The 16,272-nt window shown below is 40.1% G+C and overlaps 1 protein-coding gene across 2 annotated transcripts in view; it reads left to right on the top strand.

Annotated features, from left to right (window-relative positions):
- The window catches only part of LOC102224657 (calcium-dependent secretion activator 2), a 147,636-nt gene that overhangs the window by 71,400 nt on the left and 59,964 nt on the right, over positions 1–16,272 (top strand). For both annotated transcript variants that reach the window (XM_023347490.1, XM_023347483.1), the window contains exons 14-16: positions 6,832–6,933; positions 12,114–12,177; positions 14,203–14,326. In XM_023347490.1, the coding sequence (XP_023203258.1) occupies positions 6,832–6,933; positions 12,114–12,177; positions 14,203–14,326 (290 nt within the window). The remainder of the gene's footprint in view (positions 1–6,831; positions 6,934–12,113; positions 12,178–14,202; positions 14,327–16,272) is intronic.

Below are 16,272 nucleotides of genomic sequence, written 5' to 3'. Positions count from 1 at the left end.
GGCTTCTAGGAAAACTTCATAAAATGACTTGTCAAACCTTTTTTAAATGTGATTGCTTGACTTGTTTTGTTCTCGACAACATTTAGTCACCTATTAAAAGCTCAATGAGGCTTTCCGCTCCATGGGGATTTAGTCAGAAAAAACATTGCTGTAGCTTATTATTTACAACAAAATTAACAGAAAAATAGAAATAAGAAATTAAAGCTCGCTACATTTTCAGTTTTTATACTCTCTGAAATTATTGTAGGTTGATGAGTCATTTTTTTCCCCTGAATTTCTGTTGCTGGCATCACTTTCCAAGCTAAACTGGAAAGTGAAACTGAAGCAACATTTGGCTATTAGCATGTGTGGGTGTGGACTGGCCCAAGCAAACAGTATGCTGGGAAACATCCTCTTGGAAAGTGGATCCACAGTTCAGTTATGTATTTACATTAAATATGTGGTGATGCTGTTGGATTCATTTAAAGTGAATTTGAACAGATTTTGCTGCATTAACTTGAACAATCACTTTGAATCTGTTCTGGTTTAGAATGGGGGAGGGCTGTAAAACAGATCAGTCAGTTTTCAGTTTTACATCCGACCCTGGACCTCAGACTGACCATTTGAGGAACAGGAACAACCGGGATTACAGGACAGCTGGCTTTAACTGCGAGGGCCCGGTGCCTGAGACCCAGGGCCCGGGGCCGAGGCTGGAGTCGGGGTCGGACCTCCATCTACCAAGCTCTTCTCACTGATCGCACACCCATCATGTTTTTATTTGTCAGTCACGTGGGGGTGGGAGGGTGGGTGTTACAGAGCAAATAAAGCTCATTCCACATGAAAACCAGAATACACACACACACACTTCCCACATCCCCTCGGGATTAAGCAGCGCTTGTTCAATATGCTCAGGGAGTGGTAACGCACTGACAGATTTTGAGAACAACAGATTTTATAATATGTCCTAACAGGCGCTTAGGTGCAAAAAATCTCTGCTCTCATTATGGACTAAATGAAGAGGAATGATGAAGGTGGTCTCACACAGTCACCCATCCAAACACAAGCTTTACAGGCCTAATTTGTTACATTTTGCTAGATGTACTTCAGAAATATGTTTTAATGAATAGCCAATCACATCCTTTTTCTCAAAGTAGAAATATTTTCTGTATATACGAGTTGCTGTACTGTTCCACTGAAAGTGATAATTTTATTCAGTTTGGTATTTTATCTGGATTTTTCTTTTCAGCTAAATTTCCGTTGTTTATGATCCAATGTATAATCACAAACCTTTAATGTATGTTTTTCCTGACAGATTGCTTTGACAGAAGCAGATTTAACACAGCAAGTACATTTATAGATAAGTAAAACAATTTTGCACGGCTATGTTGCAGAAACACTGCTGTGTTCTTCAGCATAAAGCTAAAGAATAAATGTGCTGTTGCCATGTTTGGGTGGATGGAGAATCTCATCAATTCACCTGACTGTGTTCCAAACTTCCTGCTGCATTTTTTGTCCCGCTATTAGTTTCGATTTTGGCTAGTTGGGAACACATGAACAGAAGCTGAGCACTGTTGTTGGTACTCAAGGTGCCATGGTCAGAGGCTGAACCACTGAAGGCTTTTATAAGAACAACTCATTAAAAGACAACCTCTGTGCGTCTCCCCTCCGGCAGCCGCGAGTGCCGTTTAGAGAGGCTGCTTTTCTCTTTCAGCCACGCAGAGAAAGCCCAGAAAGTCAAGGCTGGTTGCTCTGAGTACTGATTGCATTTTTTCCCTTTTTCACCAGAGTGCCTATTCAGACGAAGGCAAGAGGGGAACGGAGGATTTAAAAACATTAATGAAGCATTCTCTTGCTGCCAGCCAGATGGGTTGTGAGGAACGAGATGAGTCGGAGATGCTCCTTGTTTGATTGGTTGACTCTGAGGTCATACTGGAATGTGTAGCAGATTGATTGGTTTGTTTGGCGAAAACAAGCTATTCCTACTTGTAAGAATGAGAATGAAAGTGAAGGCAAAGACGGACCCTGAGCTGTTTGAAATCATTTTGATTATTCCTGTAATCTTTCCTGACTGTTTCTTTTGCTACTTGATGTTTCAAGTTCTGTGTCTGTATTTCTCAGGATGCATGGCACATCAAAGGCAGTCTGAATGTATAACATTCTCACATAACTCATAATTTAGTGTTGCATAGTCTGCTACCACAATGAAAGCTGACATGTAAGCGCCTCATATATTAATACAGGTTTTTGAGTTTACACATGTTGATTTTTTTAAATAGAAAAATATAGATAAAATACAACAGGAGTCAAGCCAAACCAAGGAAACATAAAGATATTTATGTCATGATGGAAAGATTTATTCCTGTTTTTTTTATTTTTTATAAAACACATATTTATTTTTTGTTTGGCCAATGACAATAATCCCCCCCAACATTTTGTGTGCCATGTATTTGTGAAGCAATACAAATGACCAGATTTGAAGATAAGTACTCTGTTATTCTAGAAATGAACAACAGTTAGGAAATACACTCAGTGGCCACTTGAGTGGCCGTTGGACATTAATTCATATGGCGAATCAGCCAATCACGTGACAGCAACTCAACGCATTTATGCATGTAGACATGGCCAGGATGATTTGCTGCAGTTTAAACTGAGCATCAGAATGAGGAAGAAAGATGATTTAAGGTGATGGCACCAATTACCACGTGATAGTCGTTGGTGCCAGACAGGCTGGTCTGAGTATTTCAGAAACTGCTGATCTACTGGGATTTTCACACACAACCATCTCAGAACCATTACGAAAAAGAGAAAAGATCCAGTGAGCGGCAGTTCTGTGGGCGCAAATGCCTTGTTGATGCCAGAGGTCAGAGGAGAATGGCCAGACTGGTTCGAGCTGACAGAACAGTGACAGTAACTCCAATAACCACTCGATACAACCGAGGTATGCAGAGGAGCATGTCTGGATGCACAACACGTCAAATATTGAGGCAGATGGGCTACAGCAGCAGGAGACCACACCAGATGCTACTCCTGTCAGCTAAGAATAGGAAACTGAGGCTACAACTCATACAGGCTCACCAAAATTGGACAACAGAAGATTGGAAAAATGTTGCCTGGTTTGATGAGTCTCGATTTCTGCTGCGACATTCAGATGGTAGAGTCAGAATTTGGTGTCACCAACATAAAAGCATTGATCCATCCTGCCTTGTATCAAAGGTTCAGGCTACTGGTGGTGGTGCAGTGGTGTGGAGGATATTTTCCTGGCACATTTTGGGCCCATTAGTACCAGTTGAGCATTATTTCAACACCACAGCCTACCTGAGTATTGTTGCTGACCATGTCCATCCCTTTATGACCACAGTGTACCCATCTTCTGATGGCTACTTCCAGCAGGACAACGCGCCATGTCATAAAGCGCGAATCATCTCAGACTAAGTTCTTGAACACGACAATGAGTTCACTGAACTCGAATGGCCTCCACAGTCACCAGATCTCAATCCAGTAGAGCAGTGGTCCCCAACCTTAGGGTTGGCAATTTTACTGCGGCCCGGTAGGAGGGAGCGGGAATGAGGGTGAACCGTCAGACAGGCTTCTGCATGTGCCCGCTAAAGCCTAGTTCACATGGCACAATTTGAAATTTCGTGTCCCGATTTTCCCCTTACGACAATCTCAGAACAGTCCGAGTGTGTGGCTTGTGATGATCATAACCGATCATCCTGCAGTGTGGTGTGATACGTAGAACGTCGGGACCGCTTCAATCTAAAATCAGGCATTTTCAACATGTTGATTGTCTTGGCCCGACTATCACAGCGTGTGGGATTTTCCCTGACTGGGAACGACAACGCAACCTGTTCAATATGACAGGTAGCCAACCGGAAAGCGCAGTAACGTAATTGCGGAGGGGAATCCCAACCAGGAGCAACCGAGAGTTTGGTGGAAATCAGAGATGATATGTGGAAACAGCATGAATGTTTATTCAGCATTTTTGCACAAGGAATATCAACAGAAATGATAATGAGGAGAACTGTAGCGAAACTGGTACCACAGTTGATAAACCTGGTAACGTTTCAGCTATCATTAACCTGACATAAATAGGTTATAACGATAAGGCTTCATTCAGTCAGGACTTGATGCTGACACTAGCTCGCTTAAAATGAGTCCACAAACTATCACTACTGCTTTTACATTGTCATCCGTCATCATTCTAAATTCACATATGTTGGTGGTTTTATAGGATTTTCTCGTAGAATCGGGATGTTCTTGAGTGGAATCGGTTCGTGTGGTGTGTTCCCATTGAACCTGTTGTACTTTTATCAGCTCTGTGGTCACAGAGGTTTGGAAAATCGGCCAACAATCCTTAAATCGTGCCGTGTGAACCAGACCTAAAACTCAGACGCTCTTCTTCTCTCATCTCGTCTCGACCACTGCCCTAACACTCTCTGACTCTGGTCACTATGGTAATGTTTACATATCCCTTCAAAATAAGATACAGATGCGCCACAAAAACAAACATTTTACTTTCGTGAAAATTTTAACTCATGATAACGGCTAATGGGAGCCCTGAACTTGTTTCTCTGCAACCAGACGGTCCATCTGGGAGTGATGAGAGACAATGACGCCCAAAGTGATGCTCAGGGGCACAACTGCATACTTTCTGAGGTGTATGCAAACATGTCATTGGCGCCCCCCCGAGCCCCCCATGACATAAACTTGTACAACTCATTTTTAATTAAAGTATCAATAATAATAAATGTACATATACTGTATGTGAATAAATTGCTACCTACAGAGCAATTAAAACAGAATGAAACAAAAAACAGGGCAGTATTTCATCATTTAATGTATAAGTGAGCCAAAGAGCCTCTTCTGTTAGCCTGTCTAGAACCACCTGTGGGCTGCAGGTCTGAGGCATTTTGTTAGCATGTTTTCTATCATTCTTATAGCTTGATAAGAAACCTGATCCAAACTGGCAACCCACATTAATAAAAAGGTGAAATAATATTGACCACAAAACACTGTATTTATAAAAGATATCAACATTTTTCCTACACAATCCTAACAAACGTTTTTAATGTTCTCCTCACAATATTTATTTATTTACTATTAATCTATTTGTATGATTTTTTCTTTAAATTGACATCTATATTATTTTTCGGTCTCAGGAAATGATTGAGGGATGAAGAGACTGATGTCTGGTTCTTTAGGTTCTGCGGTTCCTCTCCTGATCCATTATGTCTGATGTCAAACCCACTGTGGGCCACTGAATATCGCCGACACATTTTTTTAAATGCCCCTGTTAAACTTCACTGTAATTGTTTAGCCTGGAATATGTGTGTCTTCCTCCTCACGTCTGTATCTTTGCCAGAGGTTTTGCTTCTAAGGACGGTGTAGTATCGGGTGGACATTTTAAAAAGACGCGGGTTGATAGCAGCTCACTGCAGCTGCGTTTCAACCGTCTCTAGGCAACCATGACAACAGCATCAGTTCGTGTGGTTTAGGGGGCTCCTATTTAGGTCCCGAAATGACAATTTAGCTGACCCTAATATTTCTGTTGGTTTTTGTTTTGGTCATTATTATTACACTTATTGTTGAGATGTGTGATAGGTGTGTCTATCAGACATTTATAGCGATACGGAATAAATCGCGTCCCGTATTGGTTCAATACGGGGTGGAGACAACAACCACCTGTCATTTTAAACTAGCTTAAGCTAACCTGAATATTTACAACTCTCTTGTTGATACCCTGACATTACTTACCTTTTGTCTTTCAACCACTTTGAAAAGCTTTTCTTCGTCTCTCCAACATCTTTATCCTTCCCCCTCTTCTGTTTTCTGTTTTGTGCCCTGGAGGTTTATCTGCCACCCCATCTTTAGCTCCCTGTTGTCGAGTGCATTACTACAATTCAAATTTAAAAGAAAAAAAAACGCGCCTCAGCACGTTGTCGAAGGGCCGCTGCCCAAGCTACCTGTATGGGAGGGGAGAGAGGCTGGTAGGAGGGGAGGGGCGCCTAATCAGTGCTGTTCCTCTGTTATTGATCATTTCATACACAAACAGCTGCTAAGTACATAAAATGCTGACTAGAAAAAAAAAATTCCCCACATCATTTTTGCGCCCCCTCTAGTGCAGCGCCCCTATGCGTTGCATACACTGCATACCCACATTTTGCACCTCTGGTGATGCTTATGCACAGGGTGCTTGGTCTCTACATGGCGAAGCAGTTTGAAGCTTCATTCCCTCATTGGTGAACCGGACGCCGCATATCATGCAGACCGGGCTTGGAATGTGGGAATCACCTACCGGGATAAATCCTTTGTCCTGTCTCTTCTCTGGGCCTTTTCCCCTTTCCAAAGAAGCCTTCTAAATACATCTGATCTGTTTCTTACTCATTTTGCTGCTGTGGGCTCAATGTTGGCGCGTAAGACGTAACTGAGAGAATCCGGTTAAAGGATTTTCAAAATAAAAAATCCTCCAGACTCAGATAATACATAAAACGGAAATATTTCCGTTTTATGTATTATCTGGTCCGCGGGGACGACTGCAGTAGAGCACCTTTGGGATGTGGTGGAATGGGAGATTCGCATCATGGATGTGTAGCAACTGCGTGATGCTATCATATCAATATGGACCAGACTTTCTGAGGAATGTTTCCAGTACCTTGATGAATCTATGCCACGAAACAGCACAGCACAGAGCAAGGAGAGGGAGGATGAGCAGCCACATGAGATTGTGATTGACAGCGCTAAAACTCTCCTGCCTCTGATTAGTTGTTTCTAGAGAGCACTGGGAGAAAGCAGATGAAATAAATTTTCACAGGGTGGCAGATTCAGCTTATGGTGTGCTGTTTGTCTCCTCAGGCCTGATGGGACGGGGACAGTGACTGTGGAGGAGAAGGAGCAGTTTGAAGCCGTCAGACATCGTCTCATTGTTCTATTGGAGAACCAGATAACACACTTCAGGTATGAACATTCACACAACAGAAACAAGGTTGTAGTTCTTTCTAAAAGGATTTTCAGATGTTCTTCCTAAAGCCTAAAGCTGACGGATGCTCTGAGAGCAGGAACATTTCCACAATTTTAAGGGACATGTGGTTGAGGTATGACGTGCACAAAATTGTGGTGGCAGCATATAAGGGTCCCAGGTGCAGTATGGGGGAGCAGGGGAGCTGTGGGGATTGCCACTGTACTGGAAATTTTAACCAGGAGTACTGAAAATCACACCTGGGAGTGGTAGCTTTGTGCTAGCATGGTGCAAGCTTTAATCAGATTGCTCCATCCTGACAGCTGAAGAAAGGGGTGGTGCGATCATGGACTAGGACTGCTGATCCACACAGCATGGTGGGGACACATTGTAGCATCTCAGGGAATGAAAAAAAAGACAGGAAAACAAAACTACTTAGCAATCACTAAAAGCTTAGCAGGGTCATGATTGTTTGCACGCTGAAGGAGGTTTTCCATTTCTAAGGGTTTATGAAAGTTCTGTGAGGTTGCATCGACTCCACATCCACGTTTTATGTGTTTTGTTATGTGTGTGTGATTTCAGGATCTGATGGTTTGACAGGACACCCCTTTATTTCCCACTGTCTGACTGTGAGATCTGTGGCACTCCACCTCAGTGTCGCTCTAAGACTGTTGGACGGCTAAATGGTGTTCTAAAAGTAAAAGTGAAACAAAATAATACATGTAGTTTAATTGGGGACTGAGCATCTAATTAAAGTTAATTAGTCGGGTCAGAGAGGCCCAGACACAATGCTTATGGTCTGTGGCCATGGGTCAAGTTGGATTTTTTTTTTTTTTTTTTTAGGCCCAATCTAAACTCTGCAGCCCTGACTTGTATCTTCAGGTGGTTTTTCAGCAATTCACACCTTGGGACAAAATAACTGAAATGGCACTTTTAGAGACATGTTTGGATTGCCAGGTAATAATGACCCAAACGTTGGGCTGAATAAAGGATAGGGCCTATGACTAATGACTACCAGTTTGTGACCGTGTTAGTATGATTGTTCTGACTACAACTTATAGGTTGTAGTTGTAGTCTGTTTACTCCATTCAAGTTCAGAACTGGAGAAACCTTTTGGATAAGAGTTTAAATGTTTTTAGGAAACGAGAGAAGAAGTCCAGTTTTCTTCTACTGAATCATTGAAGATTGTCAGATACTGAATTTGAACAAGGTTACCAGGGCTGAAAAACTAGAAAAAAATTGTGGTAAGCAAATTTCACCCAATTGGCAGCCTCCTACTATGCTGAGCTTCTAAGATCAATATTTTCTTTTGCAAATGTTAGCAGAAGCAGGTAGATGCTGGATTCCATGTACCTTTGAAACAGTTGCAAGTCCTGAATTAGCTTTAGTACCTTAAAATTGATAAACGTCCCATTCCTAATTCTGGTACTTTATACTTCATGTCGTACAGGCACTTTTAAAACCATTGGAGTAGTTAGAATTAGCAGGATTAGAGATTGTTATTATTATTATTATTTGTAAGTTTGTATTTGTCTTCTACATTTCAAAAAACACCACAGAAGAAAAGCAATCTTTATCTCCTGGGGAAAACTACCTAAAACTTTTAAAATGACCCTCCCGATGACATAAAGTAGTGGGGGTATTTTAGTCCCATCAGCGGCACACAACAGGTGCAGGAGATTCATGTTCAGTGGCTGTTGAGACCTCCTAGCATCTGTGTGACCATTCAGCACCGCCATCACTGTGTGAACTCATTGTGAGTGTGGTGTGAAAGCAACAGCCCCAAGACCTTGAGCAACACTCATCTGAATGGACCTGTGCCATTAAATATCCTGAAGCTTAGCACTTTAAACACTTCATGCCTCAGAGGGGCCCTCCATCTGGCCCTGGGGCAGAAAGGAGGGGCCAGTTGAGGGCCTGGGGGGGTTTATCAGCGGGAGTCATTACTAACTCACCTCAGCAAGAGGCTAATGGTGGTAAACAATGGCCGAGACAGTGTTGGGATTAGGCTAATGTCCTTCCAGACAAAAGCAGGAGTTCCTCAGTTTGGTTTTGATTAGGCAGAGCACAAAATAATTGAAATAAAATCTTAATTGCAGATTATAATCTTTATTGCCTTTACTTCATATCACTGTTTATACCCCCATTAGATGGTAGTCTACTGATTACATGATTACATATGTTCTCAATTTGCCAACGTTTGCATTGAAGGAAACTAATGGCAGAGGATGTTCTATTTTGGTTCTACTCACATGGCTTCCTGACTATTTTTTTATTTCCTCTGTGCATGTTTTATGGAAACTTTTGAACATTATTGCCTTAATCTGTAGGATCTTTCATTAAGAGATTTTCTACATGTGGAGGTTCTGCAGACAGCTTGAAATGCTCCCCTTCTGCTCCCATGTTTGACAGGGATCCTTTGCATTCTGACATCTGGAATTTGACTAGAAAAGCATGTAGGAACTAAGTACAACATCTGGATTAGCTGGAGAACCCTGTTTAGAAAGTTCAAATGGACCGACCCAAAGGCTTTCACACTTTATGTCCATTTCAGACAATGTGATTCAAATTCTGTGGGAACAGTATGATGGGCTCTTCCTGTTCCAACCTGACTCTGCATCAGTGCACAAAGCAAGATCCATAAAGATGAGTGAGTTTTGTGTGGAGTCTTGGTGTCAGCCTGATAAAACACCTTTAGGATAAAACATGAGCCAGGCTTTCTTGTTTCAGAAACAAGAAACCTTGTTGCAAACCTCTCCAGAGAAGGTAAAGGTGTTCAAATAAATGGGTGTGTTATGCATGTGTGCAATACAATACTTTTGCCAAAATAGTGTTTATGTAAGGGTTGCACAACATATTATGAAAATATCATTATCTTCATTAAAGATTTTTAGAAATGAACACTGGGAATGCTATATTTATTAAGTTTTTTTTCCTGTTATGAATCCAGACTTTGTATGCCAATAGGCTTCTCAGCCTGTTGGATGGAGTCTTACTGTAGTTGATGGCCGCATGTGACACAGACAATTGTGTGTAAATGTAACTGGGTCTATATTAATAGTTGTATATTTTCACAAAATGTTTTCTTTAACGTATTTGTCCGCTTATACTTTGCTGTCCTTGTATTCCTCTGTGTCTGCTATAAGGGGTTTGGTCCTCCAGCTCCTCCTTACTTTCTTCTTCTTTTGTTCAGGGTCCCCCAGGACTATTATAAATATTAAGTTATTAATTTCCTCTTTTGTTACTCATTCCACTGGGGAGAGGCAAGTTTTATAATCCATTGGAATCCTTTCATTTATATTGTTCAAATGTTTATCTTTCCTTTTGTATTAATGATAGGTGTTTGGATATTTTCATTTGAGTTGCTATTACGCCTTTATAACATTTGATGCATGCTAACACTATTATTTTGTATAGATCGGGTTGGAGAACTGGCGCACATGCTATGTGCTAATGCTAATATCTCCCGATTGACAGATGAAATAAACAGAGACCGCCTCCAAACCCAGACTTGGTGTTTTGTGGTTTGTCCGATCACCACATAACGCACAACGCAGAATCCACTGGTCACATAAGACAAAGTCAAAGTGGAAGAAAATGGTTTCTTGTAATGTATTTAAGTTTGTAAATGCTTGACTAATATTAAGCTGTATTTTAGTACTAATTTAACTTTTATTATCTATATTTGCGCTGTGTCATTTTCCTTCTTTTATTGTCCATATTGCATTTTATTTGGGTTTTGATTGTCGGCTTACTGCTTTCAATCTTGCTCAGGTTGCGATTAAAAAAATAGATTTTTCATCTCAATGAGACATACCTGACATAAAGGTTACATACATACAAAGACAATGAAGATCACATATTATTGGAAGCAATAACATCACAATCCAATTATCCGATATTTTTCAGCACTGCTCAGTATTTACTGAAGCTGAGGGCAAAGTGTGGAGAACAGTCTGTGATTGTTCTTGAATTCACATTATCAGCTCATACATACAGGAAAATACAAGAATTTAGTTTGTATTTTTTGACATTTTTCTAAAACAATTATTTACTGTGAGTCAAAATGTTGGTTGTCAGTTTGCCTTTTTTGTTAAGTAACAGTGAGTACTGTTACAAGCAGCATAGAAAAGTCACATTTAGAGTTTGTCAAATAGCTGAGTTCAGGTCTGGCCCTCAAAAACAAGGCATTGGTGCCAAAAAACTGATAAACTTGAAAACTTTGGTCTGACTTAACATGTCAAACAGGCAACACTGTCCAACAAGGACACACTCGGGCACAGTGTGCCGCAGTGTCTTCACTGGTCTCCCTAAAAAAATATCCATCCTCCAGCTGCAGCTGCTCCAGAACGCTGCTGCTGGTGTTCAGCAGGAATATAGAGCACATCACTCAGTTCTAAAATCCTTCCACTGACTTACACCTGCTTAAAGGTTATTTCCAAAGATAATTTGTTATCTGACAAACAAGACTTATCACAACATAGATTCTAATTTATTGAATATGACTGTATTCAATGCAATCCTTTGTTTTTAGTTATATCATATTTTTACTAGTTGGTTCTCAGTGTTTTAAACAGTCTACAGTACTTGAAACAAAAGTGATGTTTTAGTTGCTTTCAGTTGACTTCATCACATATTTATATTTATATATTTTTGTGTTATGATTGCCTACTTATATTAAACTTCAATTACACAAAAAATTTTTATCCTTGATTTTTAATCGATTTTTCTCTTTCTTTTAAATGAACATCCTGAAGTCCTGACTTTATGAATGTTCTAAAGTTCATGGCTGGTTGTTTTTTTTTATTATTATTTTTTATTCGCTTAGTCGGATCACTTCTGTTCCTCAGAACAGAACATCTGCCTGTTGGGTTTTTTTTTGTCTCATAAATGGCTGACCTGTGTGACCACTTCCCTTTGTTTATTAAGTACTGTTCACTTGTCAATTAGCAATGTGAAACCTCCATGAACTGCCAAATCTGTGTTCAGATGGAGACGGAGGTGAGAAAAGCTTCTTTCATCAAAGTAATTAGACAAAAGAAGGCAGCCATCTGTTTATGCTCTCTAATATGTACTGTGCTTCTCCAATTTTGCAATCTTTCTTTGTCTCGTCTTTTCTGCATACTTGTCCTTGAGATTGTTTCTTAATGTGATGCCCACCTCCATTTTTAATCTGCAGATACTGCTTTCCCTTTGGACGACCAGATGGGGCCTTGAAAGCAACAGTTTCGCTTCTGGAACGAGTAAGGGAAACTCCAAAGTACTTTTGCCGTTTAATGTTTCTATTCTCAGGATCAGTACATGGATTCAAAGTAAGCTTTGAATCATAACACTTAGATTAAGGAGCTTCTACCCAGTTGTACCTGCTGCCTTAAAAATATATCAGGGCATGTAATGGAATAATATCCTTTTGAAAAATGTTTTACAAATCTCTTATTTCTCACTCTATCTAGAGAAATTTGATTCTGCACAGGGAAAATATCTGCAGTTAGTACAAGATAGTTTTTCATTCTGCTGTTTGTGTTTGTGCAAACCTGCTGGAACTTGCTTTCAGTCATAGCAGAGCTGACTCTTTACTGCTGACTGACAAATCTGATGGCACCAGTGGTGGAGACGTATAAAAAGCCTTTAGATAAATTATGTATTTTAATGCAGTTGCTTATCCCCTGGCTGAAAAATTTAGATAAATTCAATCTCTTCTATGATTGCATTTATTTTAAGATTAAAAACACCAAAAAGCACAATCCCTGGTGGCAGAATTATTGGTACTGCTGTCAGTAATTTTCTAAATTCAGTTATATTAATTATACACCAACAACTCGCAACACATGTTGTCTCAAGACACTTTACAAAAAAAAACTAAATTCAGTCCAATCATGCAATCATTTTCCAAGTCACATCCATTCTAAAACAATTGGAGTAACCATGCAGTCAAGATCACTTTATTATTCAAACTTGTTAAAAAGTTTTTTTTGTTTGTTTATTTTTTAGAATATTATATTTTGGATTTTTTAATAACATCACAATTATTAACTGACAGGACAAAATCTATTCAGGATCCAGCAAAATTCAAATAATGAGACATACCTAAAGTAAAATACATTTACAATAATATTACACAACAACAAAAAAGACAGGATGAAGGAAGGTAAAGTGGGGGAAGAGGGGTAATCAACACGGATTAAATAATAATTTATATGAATGAGAGCTGGGGTGAGAGACAGATGGTATCAGTATCACTCATAGATCGATTAGAGGAAGATCAGTCAATCCAATGTGCAGGTAGGTTTTGCATAGACCTTAAAAATGGTGGCCATATTTTATAAAAAGTCTTACTTCTATTCTGCATCCATTAGGCTATTTTTTCTAGGGTCAAACAGCTATTGATTTCACAAAGCCTTATTTTAATTAGAAGGGGGGGGGGGGGGGGGGGGGTCTGATTTCCATTTTGTTGCAATACATTTCTTAGCAATTGCCAGAAGGACTTCTGTAAGTTTCTCATCATAATTTATCTTTAGATTGGAGTTCCTAAAGTTCCCCAAATAAACAAGTCTCAGGGTCTATTGGAATCGTGGCGCCATGGATGTCTGATGATGTTTCGCAAACTCCCTTCCAAAAGCCCTGCAGTTTAGAGCAGTGCCATGTAACATGGTGGAACATTCCTTTTTTCATGCCACATCTAAAACAAAGAGGGGATATATTGGAGTTATATTTATGTAGTTTTTGTGGGGTAATAGCTGATTTAGAAAATGGAATTGTACTAGTCGAAACTGAGCATTTAGAGTAGAGGTCACCCCTTCTCTGCACAAATTATTCCAAAGCTGCTTCTCAATAGATATTCTCAAATCCTTTCCCCATTTGATTCTGGAACTATCCACAGTTAAAGCTTCCACTCCAAAGTAAAACAGTTTAAAAAATGACCTGCAACAATAAAGTAGGATAGTGTTTTGATAGGTGGATGTATAATTCATGAATAAAGTCAATATTAGGACTGATGCTCTATTGGATAAGATCAGCCTCAACTCTTATACTCTCAATTAACCCAATTCTTCTTTGTGAACGGCAAAATAAATATATTTTTAATGCCTGTAGGAATGGCCCTATTTTGATATAATTTGTTACACAAGCAGACACTGATGATGACGTTTTTGCAAAGAGCAGGCGGGTTGGTGACATCACTAATAGTATTAGTGATGTCATTAAGATACTTATTTTACCAGATCATTTTTAGTATAATTTCATAAAACTGGATACCGATGTAATTTCAGGTACTGATGAAAGACATCACCACACCTGTTCCTTCAGAGGAAACAAAGAGACGGGTTCAGAAATGTTTGGAAAAGGCGTCCCAGATCAACTACAGTCAACTGATGGACTATGCTCAGATCAATGGTGGGAATTGTCAAAGCTGGAACTGGTGTTTCATGACACTGGGATATTCTCCATTGTCACCACCTGTTACTATTTATTGAGTTTAAGATCTTATTAGATTTAGTAACCAGGCCCATATACTGACCATACAGCTTGAAGAACTTTCTCTTCTTCAAAGACATCAGAAGACTTTCTTTTTATAGTTTGCTCATGTACATACATGTGAACAACAAAGTCTGTGTTCTTGCATTTTGGCAGACTGTTTCTTATGGAAATATCTTTTAAAATATGGGAATTTACTTTAATTCTAAATTCATAGATTATAATACCATGATATTGTAAACACTGGTAAAAGTCATACTGGTTTTAGTTTGTCTTGTAAAAAAGCAAAACATTGCGAACCATTGTGGAAGTGAGACTTAGTGTACAGTCATGGCCAAAAGTATTGAGAAGACTTAGACTTAGACTTAGACTTGTACTTTATTGATCCCTTGGGAAGACTCCCTCAGGAAATTGAAGTTACCAGCAGCTCCCAGGCAAAAAACAAAGATAACACACAGTAAGCAGAATGACACAAATATTATATTTTCACATGATCTGCTGCCCTCTGGTTTTCATGTGTGTATGTCAGATGTTGTCATCACATACAGAAATACAATTGCAATCATATTATGAGTAACAAAAGCTTTTAATGACAGTTAGAATGAGTTAATGCAGCAAGTCAATATTTGCAGTGTTGACCCCTCTTCTTCAGGACCTCTGCAATTCTCCCTGGCATGCGCTCAATCAATTTCTGGACCAAATCCTGACTGATAGCAGTCCATTCTTGCACAATCAATGTTTGCATTTTGCCAGAATTCCTAGGTTTTCGTTTGTCCACCCGTCTCTTGATGGTTGACCACAAGTTTTCAATGGGATTAAGATCAGGGGAATTTCCAGGCCATGGACCCAAAATCTCTATGTTTTGTTCCCTGGGCCAGTTAGATATCACCTTTGCTTTATGGCAAGGTGCTCCATCATGCTGGAAAAGGCATTGTTCATCACCAAACTGCTCTTGGATGGTTGGGAGAAGTTGCTCTCGGAGGACATTCTGGTACCATTCTTTATTCATGGCTGTGTTTTTAGGTAAGACTGTGAGAGAGCCGACTCCCTTGGCTGAGAAGCAACCCCACACATGAATGGTTTCAGGATGCTTTACAGTTGGCATGAGACAAGACTGGTGGTAGCGCTCACCTTGTCTTCTCCGAACAAGCTGTTTTCCAGATGTCCCAAACAATCGGAAAGGGGATTCATCAGAGAAAATGACTTTACCCCAGTCCTCAGCAGTCCACTCCCTGTACCTTTTGCAGAATATCAGTCTGTCCCTGATGTTTTTCCTGGAGAGAAGTGGCTTCTTTGCTGCCCTCCTTGAGACCAGGCCTTGCTCCAAGAGTCTCCGCCTCACAGTGCGTGCAGATGCACTCACACCTGCCTGCTGCCATTCTTGAGCAAGCTCTGCACTGCTGGTAGCCCGATCCCGCAGCTGAAACACTTTTAAGAGACGGTCCTGGTGCTTGCTGGTCTTTCTTGGGCGCCCTGGAGCCTTTTTGGCAACAATGGAACCTCTCTCCTTGAAGTTCTTGATGATGCGATAGATTGTTGACTGAGGTGCAATCTTTCTAGCTGCGATTTTCTTTCCTGTTAGGCCATTTTTGTGCAGTGCAATGATGACTGCACGTGTTTCTTTCGAGGTAACCATGGTTCACAGAAGAGAAACAATGATGCCAAGCACCAGCCTCTTTTTAAAGTGTCCAGTGGTGTCATTCTTACTTAATCATGACAGATTGATCTCCAGCCCTGTCCTCATCACCACCCACACCTGTGCTAATGGAGCAATCACTGAAACAATGTTAGCTGGTCCTTTTAAGGCAGGGCTGTAATGAAGTTGAAATGTGTTTTGGGGGATAAAGTTCATTTTCTAGGCAAAT

Source organism: Xiphophorus maculatus, chromosome 2, assembly GCF_002775205.1.
Source record: "Xiphophorus maculatus strain JP 163 A chromosome 2, X_maculatus-5.0-male, whole genome shotgun sequence".
NCBI lineage: Eukaryota > Metazoa > Chordata > Actinopteri > Cyprinodontiformes > Poeciliidae > Xiphophorus > Xiphophorus maculatus.
The sequence above is the reverse complement of the archived record's forward strand: the minus strand, read 5'-3'. Positions and strand labels throughout refer to the sequence as shown.